General features: G+C 39.2%; 2 protein-coding genes across 3 annotated transcripts; one reads left to right on the top strand and one right to left on the bottom strand.

The window, feature by feature from the left end:
* Window positions 1–3,493: 3,493 nt before the first annotated feature.
* Window positions 3,494–7,299, bottom strand: klhl31 (kelch-like family member 31). 2 transcript variants are annotated; one of them, XM_008297556.1, is made up of 3 exons: window positions 7,220–7,299; window positions 5,225–6,430; window positions 3,494–5,141 (listed from the first exon to the last, which is right to left on the bottom strand). In XM_008297556.1, exons 2-3 carry the CDS (start codon window positions 6,397–6,399, stop codon window positions 4,409–4,411), a joined length of 1,908 nt encoding a protein of 635 aa, XP_008295778.1. In that variant the 5' UTR covers window positions 6,400–6,430; window positions 7,220–7,299; the 3' UTR covers window positions 3,494–4,408. The 2 variants fall into 2 exon arrangements, with proteins under 2 accessions (XP_008295778.1, XP_008295779.1); XM_008297557.1 differs by having other exon boundaries at window positions 5,225–6,427; window positions 7,220–7,290.
* Window positions 7,300–8,854: 1,555 nt separating this feature from the next.
* Window positions 8,855–14,877, top strand: eloal (elongin A, like). The gene is made up of 11 exons (XM_008297604.1): window positions 8,855–8,932; window positions 9,841–9,897; window positions 9,987–10,099; window positions 10,200–11,079; window positions 11,153–11,252; window positions 11,331–11,498; window positions 11,580–11,677; window positions 12,999–13,179; window positions 13,639–13,753; window positions 14,344–14,450; window positions 14,632–14,877. Exons 1-11 carry the CDS (start codon window positions 8,855–8,857, stop codon window positions 14,691–14,693), a joined length of 1,959 nt encoding a protein of 652 aa, XP_008295826.1. The 3' UTR covers window positions 14,694–14,877.
* The last annotated feature ends 5,022 nt before the right edge of the window (window positions 14,878–19,899 follow it).

Raw genomic sequence — 19,899 nt, 5'->3', positions numbered from 1 at the left:
GTCTTTGCCGCGCGGCTCCTCCCCGCGAGCTGTCAATCACAGTTGCGTTCAAGTGCACTAGAAAACTGGGGCACTTCTGCGACGACTCGGAAACTTTCCATTCCTGTGCGTAGGATGGCCTTTTTGCTCCATTCACTACACTCCTCTTATTTTAAATGAATACATTATTTCTCAATGAATAAATAAAAGAGCAGCATTTAAATGACTGCTGGCAAGTTAGATGAGATTAGCTGCAACTTTTTTGCACCTCTGTGTGCTATGTCTGATTTATCTGTACTGTTTTTCCTAATAACAGAACAGATGACCCTGCACCATAAAGACAGAGCAGATACCTAGATATCAGCAGTTTGAACAAACTCCATCAGTAGCAGAACATCAAGCAAAACATTGGGCAACTAAGGACATATATAAAACACATCACAACCCTAACAAGTACTTCTATCTGTTTAACTGGATAATCTGTGTTCTTTGTGGGGCAAATCCTACTGACAAGAAATAAACCACTGTAGGAATTCTGCTGTGGCTTGTAAATCTACCTGTGATCTACATCTATTATCTATGAATAGTTCATTTTTACATTTCAATTTAGGATTTTGCAAGAAACAAAATAAGCAGTCAGGGCCATGATTGAACTTTTCCCTTTTGAAATTGCAGTGTACCAGTAACAGTCTCAAGAACACATTTTCAGACTTCACTGGTTTCATTGTTAACAGACCGAAGGAGCCGAGCCTGTCAACTCACAAACTCTGCTCTTTGACAGTGCAATCTGCCACCTTGTCAAGCTCTTTTAGATCAGTGATACTAAGATAAACAAACATGCAGTTCCAACTTTAACATAGGACAGCTTCATAAATACATAACAATATATATAACCTGCTAAGTTTGTCTAAACCTGCTTATTTATCTCTCTCTATTTTCTTGGCTTAATATTCTTCTGGAAGCTTGATTTTTTTCCCTGTCATTGGCTGGTCCTTTTCAAAAAGGTAAACGGAACAATGTCTCAAATAAGAATAATATTTGTGAAAAGTGTCAGTACAAAGCAGCTGTGTCTTGTTTTTGCTGCAGTTAGCACCACAAACCCACCTGCTAGTCCATTAACATTCAGAGAATTAAGAGGAATGACTCATATCCGTCTAGATTGTCTAGATTGTGTGAGGTAGCAGTTTATCTTGAACATTTGAATGCAACATTGTACTAAGAGAAAAGTCATTGTAAGAATGACACAGCATATGACTTTTGTGGGGGTGTGAGGATTGTAAATGCTTGGGTTGATAAAACACAGTCTAGGTCAATGACCTACACTTACATCTGTACCAAGTAAGGATGTTGTTTAACTTGTATGACTTGACAAGACCACTATATTTACAACGGCTAAAAAAAAAAACAAACATAAAAATCTGCACAGTCACTTCCGCAGTGACAATCAGAGCACAAACTTTCACCTTTCCTAAGCTGCTCTTGAAATGTTTGTGAATGAAAATGATAGTTGTTCATCAGAACAGAATCCGGTCATCACACATGCTCTAGGCAGGCAGCTTGTTCAAAATGTGTGGTGCAAATTTTGCTATATGCAAATGTATTGTTGGTGTAGATCACAAGGACCAGATATTTGTTGAAGTTTGAATTTATGAGTCATTACAGCCATAAACTGAGGGACTGCAGTGGGCCAAAAGGCACAAGTTCATTGTGTCACTCATTCATTCAGCTTTTGTTTAAATTGGAAATCACTCAGATATGAAGGCCTTATTTACAATACAGCAAGATAGTAAGAAAATAAATAAGAAAATAAAAGATGCAGGTACACAAATAAGAAGCTTGGATAACAACAGCTATATAAATATTAAAAGGCAAAGTCGGTAAAATTATAAAACCATTTAGGATTTCAAAACAAATGAATCCACTAAAACAGGAATAACTGGAAGTAAAATAAGATGAAATCTAAAACCTTGCTTGTTAACGGTTAAAAACTGATCAAGCTGTAAATGGCTCTGCAGGTTTTTCCAGGTTGCAGGTGCACATTGAGTAAAACTGGATTTAACAAGTGCAGTGAAAACAATCAGCAACTACAGTGTAATCCAGTCATTTGTATTTAGTAAGGGCTTACATTAAAATATAGTCAGTCAATTATGCAAGGGGGTAGAAAACCAGTAAGAGCCTTATGAATAAATGAAACGCAGTGTCTGTTACAGAAACTAATCGAACTCTCATACATCTCTCTCTTTATATATATATGTCATTATATGTAATGTCTCGTCTGAGGAGGAAGCCACTGTTGTAAAAAGCTCATATTAAATCTTGACTCGCCAGAAGGCATGTAAGAGACTCTTAACTCAACAAGAAGAACATTCTTTAGTCTGATGACACTGAAAATTGAGCTTTTTGGTCATCAGGCTAGACGTTATGCACATTATGACAAATATACCATCCCTACAATGAAGCACAGTGGCGGCAGCATCATGATTTTGGGATACTTCTCGGCAGCAGGCCCTGGAGGACTTGTAAAGGTGGAGGGTCAAATGAATGCAGCAAAGTACAGGGGCACCCTGGAGGAAAACCTGTTGCAGCCTGCAAGAGAATTGTGACTTGGGGAGAAGATTTGTTTTCCAGCAAGGCAACGACCTGAAGTATACAGCCGAAACTACACGGAAATGTTTAAAGAAAACAAGGTGAATGTTGTGAAGTGGCCGAGTCATAGCCCAGACCTTAATCCAATTGAGAAAAATGGATTAAAACTGCTTTGCCCAATTGTGCAAGGCTGATTCAGACCTATCCCCGCAGGATCAATTCTACAATTGCAGCCAAAAGTGCATCTACTAAATACTGCCTGGAAAATGTGATTACTTATGCAATCACTTACTTTACATTGCATTTTATTTTATTAAGTAGTCTGACATTACTTTTTAGAATGCTGTTTCTAGTTTGATGTTAAAGACTCCTGACTGACCATGGTTCAGTGCTGAAAAGCATTAATATAAACATATATTCACAAAAACATACAGTGTAATAAATTACTGTAAAAATCCTTTCAATTATATTTTTACTGTAGAGTAATGTAATCAATTATACAGTCGTTAACTGTTGCAGTAAATTACAGTTTTAAGACTGTAAAAATTACAGTATAATGCTGGTGACTGCAGCTGGTGCTATTTTACTGCAATTTTACAAGAAAATTCTGTCAATGCAGATTTGAATTATTTGAAAACAGCAAAAATAATCCAGTGCAACTGTGCATTTGTGGATGAGTGAGATTTGTAGTTGTCAAAAACAGATCAGAGCTTTTTTTATTTTTATTCTTATTCTTATTCTTATTCTTATTCTTATTCTTATTATTCTTATTCTTATTATTATTATTATTATTATTATTAAGTGTGTCACATAAATGCATGTCTTAAATGCTTTTTTTTGTTTTGTTTTTTTTTTTAAGTCAAAATTAAAGTAAACATAAAACTTGCATGGAAACAGTTTTGAATAAATGACCACATCTCAAAACGGCTTACACTTCATCTCTTTAATTTAAAAACAAACAAAAAATGGAAGGACATGAGCAGTCAGGAAATTCATGAGTCCAGGAAAGCTCAGGCTCTGAACATCATTCACCAGTTCTATTTTTTTTTTTCTTTTTTACAAAATAGTTTATTGCTGTCACTTCTCAACCCATTCAACCCACATCATCCTAACATTTGTTTTCACGCGGACAGTGTTTGATGGTGATCACACAACTGCACAACACAAGACTGCTAAGTGCTGCACATGAGACACATGTAGAGAAATCGCAGTCTTACTGTGAGGTGTGGTTAAACACTAATCACAAACACCTACTCCTGGTAGGTGAAACCAACAGTTATTCCAGCTTCAGCTTCTTATTCTGTTCAAGTATGTGAGAATCACAGTAGCTATAGTCCCCATAAACAGGACTGTCACAAAATCCAGTATTATTTCAGTGGTACTGAGTAAAAAAAACCCCATCATTATGTTTCAGATGATTGTTTTGCTTTTTTTAAAAAACAAAACAAAAAACCTTTTCATTTGCGCTTTATTTAATGTTGTATTTTCTGTAGAAACAGGGCTAATGAAATTATCCAAGCTGAATTGGCCCCAGAATGAAATTTGTCTAAAAATGATCATTATCTAGCCTTCATGATGCCAAATGTACTATATGTTAAATGCAGGCTTTTGAATTCTTTTTGGTTTAAAATTTTATTGAATCAAATTAACAAAGCTTTTAAAAATATTTTACAAGAACATGTTCCCAAATTTGTAACCTTTGCAGACCTTTTGTTAATTTTTGCTCATCTAAAAGAATAAAGCTGATGAACATTTTGTAGGAGAACCTACAATCAAGATTATGCAGCAGACAAGCTGGAGACCTTTAGACGTGTAAACTACAGCGTTGTTATCATCTGATTCCTTATATGCTGACTGGTGCAGATGAAACTGAACTGGCTCTGGACTCTCGTGTTTTCCGTGTGGGTATGGTGACAACACAGCATGAAATGCCGACTGTAGCTTCTGGCAATTCATCATCCTCAGTCCATTCATTGAGGTCAGGGTTGTAAACCTGAATGCATTTCTTGTACTTCTTCTCGCCCTCGTTCCAGCCCCCAAGGAGATAGATCTTGTTGTTCAAACTGGAAATGCCGGCTGTGCTCACCCCCGTATGGAGAGGCGCACAGTAGCTCCACTGCCCGTTGTGTGGGTTGTAAGATTCGACTGCGAGGACGTCCACCCTCTCCCCACGGCCTCCCAGCTGGCTGCCACCGATCACATAGGCTCGGTCTCCCACGGTGGCGGCGCAGTGCCAGCCTCGAGGTGTGCTCAGACTGCTCTTATCCTGCCAGGTGTCGGTGGAGGGGTCGTAAGAACACACAGCCCTGGAATAAGCGTTGTTGATGTAGCCTCCAGATACCAGGATCTTGCCATCGATGACGGAGCTGCCATGACAGCAGCGGGGCACCTCCATGGGAGCCTTCATCTGCCACTGGTTTGACGAGGGCACGTAGCACTCCACGGAGGCCTGAACACCGTCAGAGTTTCGACCTCCGACGGCAAACAAGAGGCCGTTGAAAGTGTTGAGGCTGAAGTGGGTGCGCTTTTGGATCATGTTGTTCAAGTGAATCCAAGTGTTGAAGCGGGGATCGTACCTAAAAAACGTGAGAGGGACTGACAGTTATTTTCTACACCAACTAATATGACAAATGCTGAATTTAAGTCGGTTTGTTCTTACCTGCAGAAGTTGCTAACAGCGTGTTTAGCCTGGTTCCTTGCATCATTCTGGTCCTCACCACCTGCCACATACAGGAAGCCGTCCAACATGGCCACACACTGATTAAAGCTCTTTGCTGGCATTTCTGTCAACTTATTCCACACGTTATCCGAATCTCTGTAGAGGACGTCTTTGCTGAGGGATTTCTCTGTCAAGGCAGGGCGTCCACCAACTGTGAGAATCACCCTGAGGCCTCCGCGTACCTTTGTTCTGCGTGACTGGAGGATGTTCTGTTGATATGGCAGCAGATGGTAATTCATGGCATCAACAAGGAGACGGTGGCACTCGGGGTCTTGCATCATTCTAGGCACACTCTGGACGTGATTCACCAGGTCTTGGGCAGAGATAGTGCCAAAGCGGATGCTAGTCAGAAGATCTGCTGCGTACTTCAACCTCTTCTCGTCAAAGTCCAACCATTTCATGGCGATCTGGAAGGCAGTGACCTCAGACGGGAGCTGCAGGGAATCGTCTGAAAGGAATTCGCTGATCTGCTCATAGGTGAGCTTCAGGAACTGCTCCATCTCAGAGAACTCGATGAAGTTCTCCCGCATGAACTTCTGAGCCGCCTCCTTGGTTTCTTTGAGGTCATAGGCATCGGCGATATTTGCCACATACATACAATTCTCCACGCTGAGCTCCTGCATGAGGAAATCGCTGCACATCTTCACTAAGGTGCCGATCTGCAGCAGCATGGCTGCAGCGATAGTGCTGCCGATGCTGTAGAGCGACAGGGTGAGCTTTCCTGAATATGCATATGTAATTGCAGTGGCGAGGCCGACTGGTGAGAGGTCGTTCAGATCGATCTTCTGGAGGGTCGAATCCTTCTTCAAGATGTTTCTAATGTATTCGCTGCAGGAGGCCATGACAACTTTGTGGACATCAAATGACTTTGATTTGGTGGAGACTGTTAGATCACAGAGGAAGCTGTCCTGTCTCATGTTGCTCAAACCCTCCAGGAGGTTTGGGGCATACGCAGAATCATTGACTTCAGTTGAAATGCAGCTGAAGCCATTTCCTCCTTCTAACAGAGTGTTCAACCCATTAATCTTGTTGATGGGGCTGTTCTCAACCATTATGGTCATATCATTTATATCTCCTTTGCTCTTTTTGGTCGACTTGCTCTTTTTGGGTGCCATGGCTGCAGCAGCAGAATACAGCCCAGACCTTCTGAAAACATACAGACAAACATGTCAGATTTTGTTGAAAAGACCATAACAACTTAAAGATGATGCACACAAGTTGTGTCTTAAGACAGAAGCAAATTTTCCTGTTTTCTTTGTTCCATACAAATCAATTCTCTCCAATCTCAGCACATTGAACTTGTTGCCTGTGAGACAAGGTTTTTTTATGTTTTGGAGTTAGTTAGATTTATTTTGACTCAACCAGACGCTGAAAATTTTGAAAACATGTGCTCTGCCAGGTGATGCTGGAGCGTATGAGTGCATCAACGTGCCCCTCTCTGCATCTGTCACAATTTATCAGCAGTACGTCCAGGAATAGCAACACTGGTCGGCTCACCCATGACGTTCCTTTTATAGACTTTGAGACATGAGCAGCAGGCCTCATGTCCTCTGACTGTTAAAGTTCAAATTAGGCCAATTTGTTCTTTTTTTTTTTGATCTCTTTTCTTTTATATATATTGTTTCAGCTTTGTCTTAAATAAGTCTTCAGCAAACTTTATGTGCAGGCCAAAAAGCTTTCCTAGAAAGTCGCTTATTGCATTGTTCAACCACAACCCTTGTTGACTTGACAATCACCATTTCCATGGTTATGTATAAACACCCATTTTACCAACAGCTTCACACAAATTATTCACACTTTTACGCCCAGGTTAGTGAGAAAACAACACATTCTGTCCTGAAATGACTGACGCATGCGGAAACATTAACTGCCTCAAGTTGCCTTTTCACTGCTATAGAGGGGAACAACAATCAGGCATGACAAAGCTCCACTTACCTGAAAAATGAAGTTGAGGCTGGGGAAGAAGGAACTTGTGCCTCCAGTTACTGGAGCAGGAGAGAGAGAGCGACAGTCACCCCCGCTGAAAGAGACATGCAGTTAACTCCTCCTCTGAGGGGCTGAGTGCCAATCAAGTATTGTGCAATGCAAGTGGCAGAAGGCAGCGACCATACATCCCCTGACATATAGTGTCCCACAATAGCCTCCAATCAGCGGATGTCAACATACTGCCTGGGGGATTCCATGCTGTATTCTCAATGGGACGTCATGATGAGTTTCACTTGGCCTTCCCTTGTTTACAAAATTCATTAGCTCTCAGTGGTGCAAAGAACAACATACTTTTTTATACAATACTTGTTATTTATTGGTGGATATGATGCTATAGATCAGATATCAGCAGGATATAAATTTAACTTGGCTCTTTCTGGCTGAGGGACAAGTTTACTCTGACTTTCCAGGAACGATGTAAAAGGCATGAGCACTATGTGATATGACACAGAATTCTGCTTTAACTTCTATTCTGTGATGGAATAAAAAGCACCAGTGGCATTCAAATACTAACAAACAGATGGGATTAAGAATCATGCAGACACCTCTAAGGTCTGTAGGGTCCCTGAAAAGGATGTATAAATCTAATGATATTGTTTTAATCTAACCGATAACATTCATTATCTATAACATTCCTGCAGCACAAGATTGTGATTTAAGAGTATTTCTTAATGTAAATTTGGACGAAAATAACAAAATACACAGCTGTCATGATAAACTAGGCTGACGATGGTGTCGGTTACCACTTTTAAAATGATCACACCTCTTCTCAACACCTATCAGTTATGTAGTTGTTTAAGTCATCACAAGCTTGGTGTAGCTCATTTTCTGCTTTTTAGAGCGGTAGGTGATACTGATTATATATACTGGTTCATCTTCTGGTCATTTTTCATGTAATTAATAGTCACTTAGTCTATAAAATGTAAGAAAATAGTGAAAAATCTACTGTGACATTTATCTGCTTTTGTCAGAATAGATAAGTATATGCTGACTTTGCAATAATAAAAAATTATAGAAACAAATAAATAAATACATATAAATGTAAGTGTGCAGGAGACGCAGCATTTAATAACCAGCACATTTAATAATGTGAACTACAGAGTCTTATAGGTTCTGTGCAGAGGATAGGGTAAAAGATATGTACAAAAACAAAAAACAAAATAAAATAAAAAATGTTAAATACTTGGCTGATGTGTTGGCCCATGGAACTTGTGAAATACTTTCATTTAATCAAAATACTCCAGAGTGCTTACAGGAGTCCATTTAGAAGAATATCATAATGATGCCAGAAAATCTGCATATTTAATAACTGTTTCTGATTTAAAGAATGAAAAATCTCGCTGTTTTTTGTTGTTGTTGTTGTTGTTGTTGTTTTAAAAAAAATTTAATTTATTTTTATTTTTTTCATACTCGTTTCCTTTCAAAGAGTCAGGAATTTAAAAAAAAGAAACTTTGGCAACAACACGTTCGTGATTTTTGTTGTCACATAAACCGTTTGTGTCGTCGGTTCCGCCCATTATAACGGTGTCATCAGTGGGCGCGCGCTGCCCGGTGTGCGTCTCCGGTTGCACGTGAGTCTCCGTGATGGCCCGCAGCTCTCAGGTGGCGAAGAAAGTCATGCGGTGCAAACTTCAGCTCTCAGACTCAGCAGAGCCTGCGACGGTAGATATAATGTGCATTTTATGATCTCAGTGCGCACAATGGCCAAACTGGAGCAAGAGTGGAGAGTTTCCAAAGTTCTGGCCTGAAGTCTGTAGCAGTCCTGCCTTCTGTTGTTCTTGGCCAAACTTCTTTCATTCATGCTAAAGACAAATAAAACACTGGCTGTCAACTCTGACAAACAGCAACCCATTCATTTGGTGTAAATACTGAGCCAACAACAATCTGCTGTCAAAAATGTGATTTGTGCGCCACAGAGTTTCCTCTCCGTCACAATCTGAGTAGTTGTAAAATGGTTTTCTTTGTTCTGGGAGCCTTGATAATGTGCTAACAGAAGCAGATTGAGTGCTGGTCCAGCCACTGACCTGTGCTGCCTCCACACAGCACTTTAAACTCTCTGCTGTGGGGGTCAGGTTGTTCAGATGGGAGGTGCTTTGCTGCTAAAATTGGCAGCTTCTCCAGTTGTTCAACTTATGGCTGCTGTCCATCATAAGTGAAGGCCCTGCAGCCGAACTCAGCTTTGTTGGCAGATATAGACGTATTTATCCATGTCTATGTCCTTGAGTGGATTTTAAATGAAATGATTTTTCATGCAAAGCTTAAAAACATCTAATTTAGCTGTAAAGACGGACAGTATGCAGCGTAGGAGCCAGCAGTAGCATTGTCCATTTATAGTTCACAGTGAAAGCAGCAGCCTAAGTGGGTGTGTGAGGTTCCCATACATAGCTTCTGCTCCGAATGCACAATCAGCAACTGTGGCGATCCAAAACCAGGACTGCCATATTTGGCATGTCACGTTTTTCTTCAATGTAGCTCCCATTTAAGTAAGATTTTGCCCTGAACATACATGAAAATTACATTTAAGAACACTATTGAACATTGTACTAATGTGTGTATTCTTCACTTTGCAGATTGTTAAGATCTTACAGAAACTCAAGGATCTGGATATCACATTAGACATTCTTGCTGTGAGTCTCTCTTGCAAAAAAAAATGCATATATTTGCTGATGATTAAATTTTCATTGATTACACTAACTGGTGTTTAAATATAAAATAGGAAACTGGAATTGGCAAAGCGGTTAATTCCTTCCGCAGACATAAGCAGGCTGGAGAATTTGCCAAGTCGCTAGTTAAAGGCTGGAAAAAACTGGTCCCCAAGGGTTCCACAAGGTGAACTTTGTTTAATTTTGTAATGTACTGTATAGTACAACTAATCATCCTTAATTGTTATGTGTTTGACATCTTAATCCTGAATTTTCCCCTGTTGCAGCCACGGAGAAGATATGAGTTTGTCAGAGACCGTTTCTGTCAAACACAAACTGGATGACCGAGGCTCTCCAGATAATGGACGCTGGGCAATGGAAGGTGTAAACAATTATTGCTTAACATCTTACAGCAAGAATCAAGATTCTTCAGATGAAGCCCCCTTCGAAACAGGGAACAGGAGAGCAGATTCAGAGAAAGAACGATGTGAAAAGCGGAAAAGAAAAATGGACAAGGACGTAAATCACAACATAGTTCAACAAGAAAATCAGACTGTCTTTGAGAATGACATTTTGAGAAAGAAAACTGAAATCCAAGAGGACAAAAGTGACAATGCTGCTGTATCCAAGAGGAAGAAAAACAGTCTGAGTGACAGAAAACCAGAAGACAGAGATGATTTGTTTGAAGACAAAAGCTTAGAGGACACTCATCAAAAATCCAGATTTGATTCCCTTGAGAAAAGAAGTACGTCTGAGAGTGGAAGATTAGGATCAAATACAAAATCAAAGCCTTCAAGGGAAACCAAAGAAACTTTTTCATTTGAGTGCAGTGATGCATCCTCAAAAATGATAAAACAAGCCAAAGATGACAGATGTTCAGGAATATCGAGGAGCTCAGAGGCCAAAGAGAGGAGAGAGAAAACAGCACAAAAGAAGCAGAACAAAAAGGTCAAAACAAAGCACAATGACAAAGAGAGCACAAGAGACCAGGAGCAGCCCTCCATGTCCTTTGAATCATGCTTGAACTATGATGTGAATGTTTTCAAGAGGAAAGAACAATCTGCAGTAAAGAAACATCCAAAAAAGATTAAGATGGTTGTAAAAGAGCCACAAACAAAAGATCCTGACATGAAGCCTTTCCAGTCACCTCCTACCTCTCCTAAACAGGTACCTTTGACAATAATATGAAAAACTTTTAGAGTTTAGGCCACGATTGCTCAATAATCCATTTTTATTTCAGGTGTTTCAGGACTCTATGATGCACCTGCTGAGCATTCCTTTACCTGCTGCTCTGCCTGAAATTGAAAAGCCATCCACCGTGGAGTACTTTGACAGGAACGGTACTGTGTCTATAACAAATACAGCTGTATTTTCATGCTGGCTACTTTGTTCTTTACGCCTTTTGTTTGGTTATGAAGTAGAGAAAGAGTCAGATTTCTGTGACGCCTCTGAGGAGTCTGCAGTCTTCACTGGCCAGCGACTGAACAGCAAGATGCAAGTGTACTCTGGTGCCAAGACGGCTTTCCTGCCAGCTATGATGAGCCTGCACCAGCAGTGTATCCGCACGCTCCAGAACAATATCAACTGTGAGTAAAGTCCGGAGTAAGTCGTTGCAAGGCTCTGTCAGTGTGTTGGATTTATATTTAGGTGCTGGGATGTCTTCTCAGTGCTTTATGAGACTGGTGGAGTCCCGTTTGAGCTGCTGGAGCCGGTGTTGGAGAGGTGCACACCGGAGCAGCTGCTACGCATTGAAGAATGCAACCCAGTAAGAATGTGACATACAAATACATTTAGTGCAGTTACACTCACTGTGGCCACTTTATTAGGTCCAGCTGCTTTCCACTGGGTGTTAGTTCTGCCTTGTTTCCTGGCTGTGGGACGAGTTTACTCTGGCTTTCCTGGGACCACTTCAAAAGCATTAGCACTCTGTGATGTGGCACAATATTTTGCTTTAAGTGTTCGTGATGGAGAATGGAGTTATGGAGAATGTATCTTGTCTGCAAATAGCATAGACACAGACTACAAATGGCATTCGAACACTGGTTACCAGATGAAATAGCATGCATTAACCCAATGATAACAATTTAATCACCAGATTTATTAAGTACTTGTTTGGTACATTAGTCCTTTTTTGGGTGTTGCAGCCAGTTGAGCACATGGTCAGGTTTTAAGAATATGTTTTAATATAAACTTTTAAAATTCTCACCAAACAGTTGTTGTTTATTTAGTTAAGTCATCACGTAGCCCATTTTCTGCTTCTCAGGGCTGCAAGTAACTTTTTTTTTTTTTGCTGATGATTATTTAAATAATCAGTAATCATTTAGTCTATTAAAATGCAAACTATGTTAAAAATACCTACCACAGTTTCATAAAGCCCATGGTTAATGTACAAAATGAAGAAAAACAGAACAACCTCAAAATTTAGAGGCTGGAATCAGAGAATGTTTAAAAGTTTTGCTTGAAAACGAGGACAATTTTCCGTTGATTCACTCTAAGTTGTTTCAGCCCTTCATCTTCCCTGACTACAACACGTCATGGTTTTAGTGTATGTCCTCTAAGTACTGTTCAACAGGTTCCTTCACACAACACTTTTGTACTGAGCTGTTTACTGACTACATGCAGCTTTCTTGTTTACTTGTCTGGCTCATCTTCTCTGATCTCTTTCACTGACAAGGTTTACACCTTATGTCAACAGTGAAGCATCAACTACACGCTCTTTGTTTTGTAAATTGTAAAAATCCAAAGGGAGCAGTTTTTTTTTTTTTTTTGAACCATCACATCTGGCATCAGCAGCCCTGCAGCACTGAAACAGTCTTTGATTGTATATCTCATGGGGAACCTTGTTTGGCTAAATAAACTAACCTCCTGACCCTATTGTCATGTTTTGCTTCCTGAAATGTGCCAGAAGTGGAGGTTGTGGTTGTTATCAGTGTTAATGAGCAGGTTTTCCTTCAGTTGCAACTGAATCTGTCACTTTGTTCTGAAATACTGAACCTTGTAGACTTTAGGTAGAGATGAGAAAAGTTATTGTAAAAGCTTGACGGATTTCATTCAAGTGTACCATTTTTCTTTGTTGTTTTCTACAGATCTACGTTGGTGTAACAGACCATTTATGGGGAAAACACTGTCAGAGGGACTTCAAAGAAGCCAGACTTCAAGAGTATGAATCATGGAAAGAGATGTACATCAGGCTGTCAGAGGAGAGGGAGAGGAAATTACAAAGACTGACAAAAACTATTGTCATGGCACATTCTAAGAAACCGAAAGGTGTGTGCTTTACACTGAAAACCTTTCCACTTCTAAAGGAAACAGTTTGACATTTTGATAAAACGTGCATATGTGTTTTGATGCCGAGAGTTAGATTACAGGACCAATACTACTTTTACAATTACACTATGGACATTAATCCACTGCTGGCGCCAAGAAAGTGAATAAGCTTGTATTTCCCCACATCTGAAACCATCGCTTTAAATAATATATCAATAGTAGGTGAAATACAAACATATGAACTAAACCTGCTCTACAGATTTAAACTGTCCTGGTTTCCTACCTAAGCCAGCAATCTGGGCTGAACAGCTTTTTGTGGGATTTTTTGTACATTGGTCAAACAAATTCTAGTTATATCACTAATGTCAAAGGAGAAATAGTTTATATGAGGGACTGTACATTGATGGAAAAAACACCCTTATGATGTTCTGCACACTGTGCCACTTTTTTTTTTTTTAGGTCGGCAGGTGAAGATGGCATTTATTCACACTGTTGCCAAGCCACCGAGAGATGTGCGAATTCAGCAGGAAATTCATGGAACTGCTGTTCAGCAGCCTCATCAGCTCAGGTGCAGGTGGGTTTCAGCCTCCGAAACACAGAAACATTTCAAGCAGAGAGCTTTTGATTATCTCATTGTTACTTTATTCAATTCTCTCGTTGATGAAATTAGGTCATCTCTGTTTTTTTTTTTTCCTCTTAGTGATAAAGTGCATAAATAAAGCAGACTATTAGAGCCATTCTGGCGCGTTGATGTGCATTTGTTTGTCTTTGGCAAAACATGAACACCTGGTAAGCCTTGTGCTTGCTCTGCTCCTCTTCCGCATAAAAGCCCTTAACCACAAAGTGATCGCTAAACAACAGCAGCTTAGCAGGGTCATAACCTGTCAGAGACTCATGTGATAACGCTGGGCAAAATGCTTTTTGGGCGAGCTTAGCCAAACACAGGAATTGGAGCAATGTGCTGGATAAACTGGTTTTATTCTGGTTGGAGACGGCCTTGGCTCCTTTTGTTGTCAACTGTTGCTCACCAGCTGTAGTGTATCGCTGACATTTGGAGGTAGACGGACACTGATTTTGTAATTTTCATGTGCTTTTGTTTTGTTCGTATTTCTGCTGTTGATCGAGTTATGCCCTGTGCTGCTGATTAGTTCCTTTTATTTCCAGTGTCAAAGTTCAGGACCACCGATCGAGGGCGGTTTGTAATGAACCCAGCAGGTCCAGCAGCACCAGTTCAGGGGGAAGCAATACACAAGACCCTCGTAAAAAAACAAGTGAGTGGAGTTGTGTTAGTTTCTGTCTTTCTAAACCTGTTCACATCTTCTGTCAGCCACCACTTTCATTGATCAAGTGTAAAAACAAATAAATCTAACTTAAACTCAGTAATTTTAATGGCTGACATTTTACTTGATCTGCTTCGTGTTTACTGAATTGTTTAAAATGTTGTTCTCACAGGAGTTGCTCCGATGATGGCAAAGTCCCTAAAGGCATTTAAGAAACAGCTGGGACGCAGATAAAGGCCTGTGTATGATGCTGAGCGTGGATGTGCAGCAAATGTTCAATAACTTAGAACTGTATGAGGCCTGTTTTCACCTTTAGGTTATTCTGTGTTGTTTGTCTAACTATAGAGGCAATAAGGGAACTGCCATGTTTTTTTCTGTGAATTGTCTTCACTATTAAATGGACAATGAAGTCAGCAAATTCACTTGGGTTCATATTTTGTCTGTCGGCCTATTTGAGCTGAATAAGGTCAGTCGGTAAATACTTTTGTGGGATGTGGCTCCCTCTAGAGGAAATGCAGAAGATGTCTTTTTTTTCTCCGTGTACATTTCTACAAACGCTCTGCTACACACAATAATTTCTGATAATCTTAATAAATGCTAACGCAATCTAGCACGACTGCAGACTAAAGACCCAAGAATTTCTCATGGGTGCTTTAATTTCAAGCTGTTTGTTCAATTTCGTCAACAAAATGTTTCGTGTATTGATTTTTTTTTTTGTCAGCTCACTGTAATCCCTTATGATAATAATGTGTTTAATAGACAAAGACATCTGTCACGTTTCAAGGACCCTTCCTGTCTATTTCTGTGTTTTGGATATGTTTGAACACCTGTTTGAGATGTTAGAGGGAAGGCTGTGGAACCACTGCAGCCTTCAGCACCACCTGTGGCAGCCCGCTGAGACTGCATCATTAATCTGTCTTCATGTTTAATTTATTCGTTTGAGGTGAGCTTCATGTATGCACGGAGCGCATCAAGTTTATTGGGTTTTTAAATGGAAATTCAGTTGGATTCTTTCATTTTTAGCCATTTTCATGTGATGTAACAGGAGGTGAGGATAGGATCTGTAGATTATGAGACACCAGCCTGTATATATGGGCCCACAAAGGGTCACACTTTTTGATGTATTAAAACACAAATTGTGAATTAAAAAGTGCACATTCAGGTCCCCACACAGTGACTACTTTCTCAACTCCTTATACTCCAATAAAGGTAGACATGTGAGCTTAGTTTAGAACTGAAGCAAACCTTGAAGGGGGTGGTAACGTGACCTGATCGTTAACAAGACAATCCCTCCGCAGAGGACCGGAGTACCTTGACCTGGATATAAGCTGAGAAAAACAACTGCGGACGACACGGGGGTGATGTCTATTACTCAGAAATGGAAATCAAGGAAACATCTTGTTATGTTCTGTGTCTATAAAGCTTAATTATTACTCGAGTAGAATGTGACGCTGCAGTTTCCACAGAATCATCGATCAGTTAAAGAACACATTTCAGCTTTTGGGAAAAAGTAAACATAAGAGTGTGGCTGTAAAACGATAAAAAGCACAGGAAAACTAACCATTTGCCCTACAAACCTCAGGTTCACTGTCACTTTAAAGTGTACTCTACATGTTTACACAACATAACTAAAGTTCAACATTAACTGACACAGTAAAAGATGGAATATGGGTCATGCTTTTATTACCTGAGCTTGAGGCCCTTATCTTGAAGACGATCCTTGTCAGTCTAATTTTAAGACCTCCATTATTTCAGTTCATGTTGTGTTTACATGGTGCGTATTTGTAAATCAGTTTAAACATAGTCATGCATCACATAGCAAACCTGATCGATTGTAGTATTCCAGTGGAGGAAGCATAAAGAGGGAGAGGAAAGGCAGAATAACAGGGAAAACCAGAAGGTTTCATTTTATTTGTTTCAACTAATAGCTAACTTTATTGTAGTGTAGCAAGTGACTGCTTATTAATAAATACTAAACATGTCCACCATAAATAAGTAGCAACCTGTAGTCTCCAGTGCTATTATGCTGATGTTTCAGCTACGATATCCTCCAAAATTGTGTAAACAGCAGAATGAAATAGGTTTTTTGGTGCTTCAGGTATTTTGAATTTGACATCAAAACACAGCAATGAGAATCTAGGCCTTAGCCTATATTTCCTATCATTTTATTTATCTTTTAAATATATAGACAAATTACTGTAGGTGCACACACAGTGTACAGCAGAAGTAAGTACCTCCCTGTGAGATATCAGTTACTTCTAAGTTCTAAGGGGGGGGGGGCAGAGTCTATCCCAGCTGACTTAAGTCGAAGGCAGGAGACACCCTAGACAGGTAACCAGTCCATCACAGGGCTACACTTATAGACACACAACCAAGCACACTCACATTCACACCTACAGACAATTTAGAATTACCAATTAACCTCAACATGTTTTTGGACCTTGTGGCAGGAAGCCGGAGAACCCGGAGAGAACCCACGCTGCACGGGGAGAACATGCAAACTCCACACAGAAAGATCACCAGGACACGAACCGGCAACCTTCTAGCTGCGAGGCAACAATTCTTACCTCCGACCCACCTTGCAACCCTGTTTTGAAAACAAAGGCCTCAAAATAGACACTCAATGCAACACAATTAACTATAACTGTAATCACTTATACATAAAGTAGAACACCTGTGATCAGTGAAACTAAACTGAGCACATGTGTGATTCCAATTAATCTAGTTGCATGAACACGGTTATAAAACGACCTGTGAGCACCAGAACCTTCTCAATTTTGGACCTTTGAGCTGTGTCTCTCTGCTTCTCCTTATCTTGGTCCCAGGTAGAAAAGAACTGTCAGAGGAACTGAAAAACCTGATTGTAAGACTTTACCAACATAGAAAAGGATACAAGAAGTTCAGTTAGTTACTATAAAATCAGTGAAAAAACACAGTTGCAACAGTAATCAGCAGGTATAGAAGGAGCCACAGTACAACTAATCAGAGCAGCAGTAGTCGTCCTCCTAAAATGACGCCACAGAAAGTTTGTACTTGCACAATCTTGCTCTGAAAAAACAGGTTAAAAGTGCTTCAGGCTTGGCACAGTGACTATGAATGGAAATTACAATACCTGTGACAGCACAGACAGTGAAAAGGAAATTGCATAACATCAACCACGATAAATGGCATCCAAGAAATAAATCTTGCTTGTTCTTCTGCAGAGTCGCAAGATGATACTTTGCTTAAGAACATGAAATATGGCTGCTGAATATTGGAAGCCCATTCTTTGGTCAGATGAAGCCAAGGTGAATTTGTTTGGCGTGAACCAGCTCAGAACTACTACAGTGAATAAATAGTCCCCTAAGTGTGGCACTGAGTTTGAAGTGTGATCATATGGGGCTGCATAAGTGCAAAAAATGTTGGGGGAGATGATATTTCAAGACGTAGCCATGAATGCCAGTTGATATATTAAAATACTGGCTGAGAAGATGACTCCCAGACTAACCCTAACTTGCCAGAAGAGGAATATTCCAGCATGCTAACGAAATTCAAAGCGCACTGCCAAATTACACAAGAGTTTGAAAACTATGACGTGGCCAAACATGGTACCCGACTTGAATCCAACAGAACACCTTTGGGGTTTTGTAAAGAAGAAGGCTGAGCAACACAACCTCTCCAGTGAAGAGAAACTGAAAGAAATCGTCTCAATGATGGTATAATGTCTCTTCAGGAATTTGGTATCCTCCATGCTGGGGAGGATAGAGTCTGTATAAAAACAGAAAATCTCAGTTGTGTTTGAATCGCAAGAGCTAAAGGGATACTGAGTTTAGTTTACACTGAGTTCCTACTGTGGGGTACTTTTAACATAGTAAATCTTAAATTTAAGACAAAATATACAGTACATTTCATTCTAATGTTAGCATAGTTTTGGTGGTAAGTGTATGTCAAAGTAGCAATACTTATTTAAGTCAAGACTATGTTATTTACATAGCACATTTGAAGCAACAGCTGTTCTACCAAAGTGCTTTACAACAGAAAAAAACAAGTACAAATATTGAGGGTAAAATCCTTAAGTACAGAATTTTTAAAGTACATTAAATACTAAAATACAAGAAAAAATGGTATTTTGAATTTTTGTTTCTTTCTTCCTGCTGTCGCCAAGTGCTTCCTCAAAGGAAATCCAAAGAAAACTTTAGATTTGTTGAGTTTTTCTGTTTAGAAATTGTAAGATTACTTTTTTTTTGTTACTTTATTATTTTAATTTTGTGTATATTCTTATATCATTATTCATTTTGTATTGCTACTGTGATGAAACAAATTCCCTTATGGATCAATAAAGTTGATCTAAGTCTAAGTCAATTGGTGCTATATAAATAAAATGTAACTGAATAAAAATATGTAAGACGCAACTCTACCTGGTTATATTAAATATTAAGGCTGAGACCCATCAGTATAATTAATAATAAAGACTAACCATGTTAAATTAAAAATATTAAAAGTAAGGCCCTACAGTATTATTCATCATGAAGATTTAACGAACCAATTCGGAGCTATGGTGACAATCCTATAAAAAATATACACGAAACCCCATCGGATTCCTGGATTCCCTGAATTTCACATATATACAGTCGTCCTCAAATGTATTCATAGCCTCCCTTTAAAGAAGGAAAGAAACAGCTGTCCCTGAAATAAGTTGAAATTGATAAAAGTAATCATAAAAATTTGCTGAAAACCATGACATTGCTTTTGAATCGTGGTTCAACAGACATATTTTCTTTATAAAATACAAAAAGACCCCCAAGCATGATGGGACCTGTAAACTAACATTTTGTTGAACAACACTATGAGCCAATCACTGCAATCAAGTGTTTTCTGTAACTCTCAACCAGACTTCTGCACCTGTTGACAGCTATTCTGATTTTAGCCCACTGCTCTTTATTTTATTTTATTTTATTTTTAATTATCCCTTGCAATCATAATTCAAAAGCAATGTCTTATTTCACAAAATTATAATTTTGCAAATTTTTATTTATTAGTACTTTTTTTTTTTTTTAAGTTTCTAGTTATTCGAGTGACTATTGTGAATTTTGCCTTTTCTTTAATGGAAGGGTATGAATACATTTGAGGACTGTGCATATAATAATATAGAAAAAGTTAGAAAGAAAATAAAGAGTTTTATCAGCAAAAAAAAGTACTTTAAAATATGGAAAGTGCTGCAGCGGGGTCGCCCCACTCGTCCTCATATGTTACATTGTTTAATTACTGCTGATGCATTATTGATTTGCAGCTTGTTGAAGTGGATCTAACAGGAACAACTTTATGTACGACACTCAGTCTATCAAGGCATCGCGTTACACCATCTGAGCCTGGAATTGACGTAAAATCTCAATTTAACAGCAGGAAAAAAAATATACAGCTATCGAATAAATCTTACATTAATTCCTGTAGAAAAAAAAAA

The sequence above is a fragment of the Stegastes partitus genome, unplaced genomic scaffold, assembly GCF_000690725.1.
Source record: "Stegastes partitus isolate 25-593 unplaced genomic scaffold, Stegastes_partitus-1.0.2 Scaffold1229, whole genome shotgun sequence".
Lineage (NCBI taxonomy): Eukaryota > Metazoa > Chordata > Actinopteri > Pomacentridae > Stegastes > Stegastes partitus.
The sequence above is the reverse complement of the archived record's forward strand: the minus strand, read 5'-3'. Positions and strand labels throughout refer to the sequence as shown.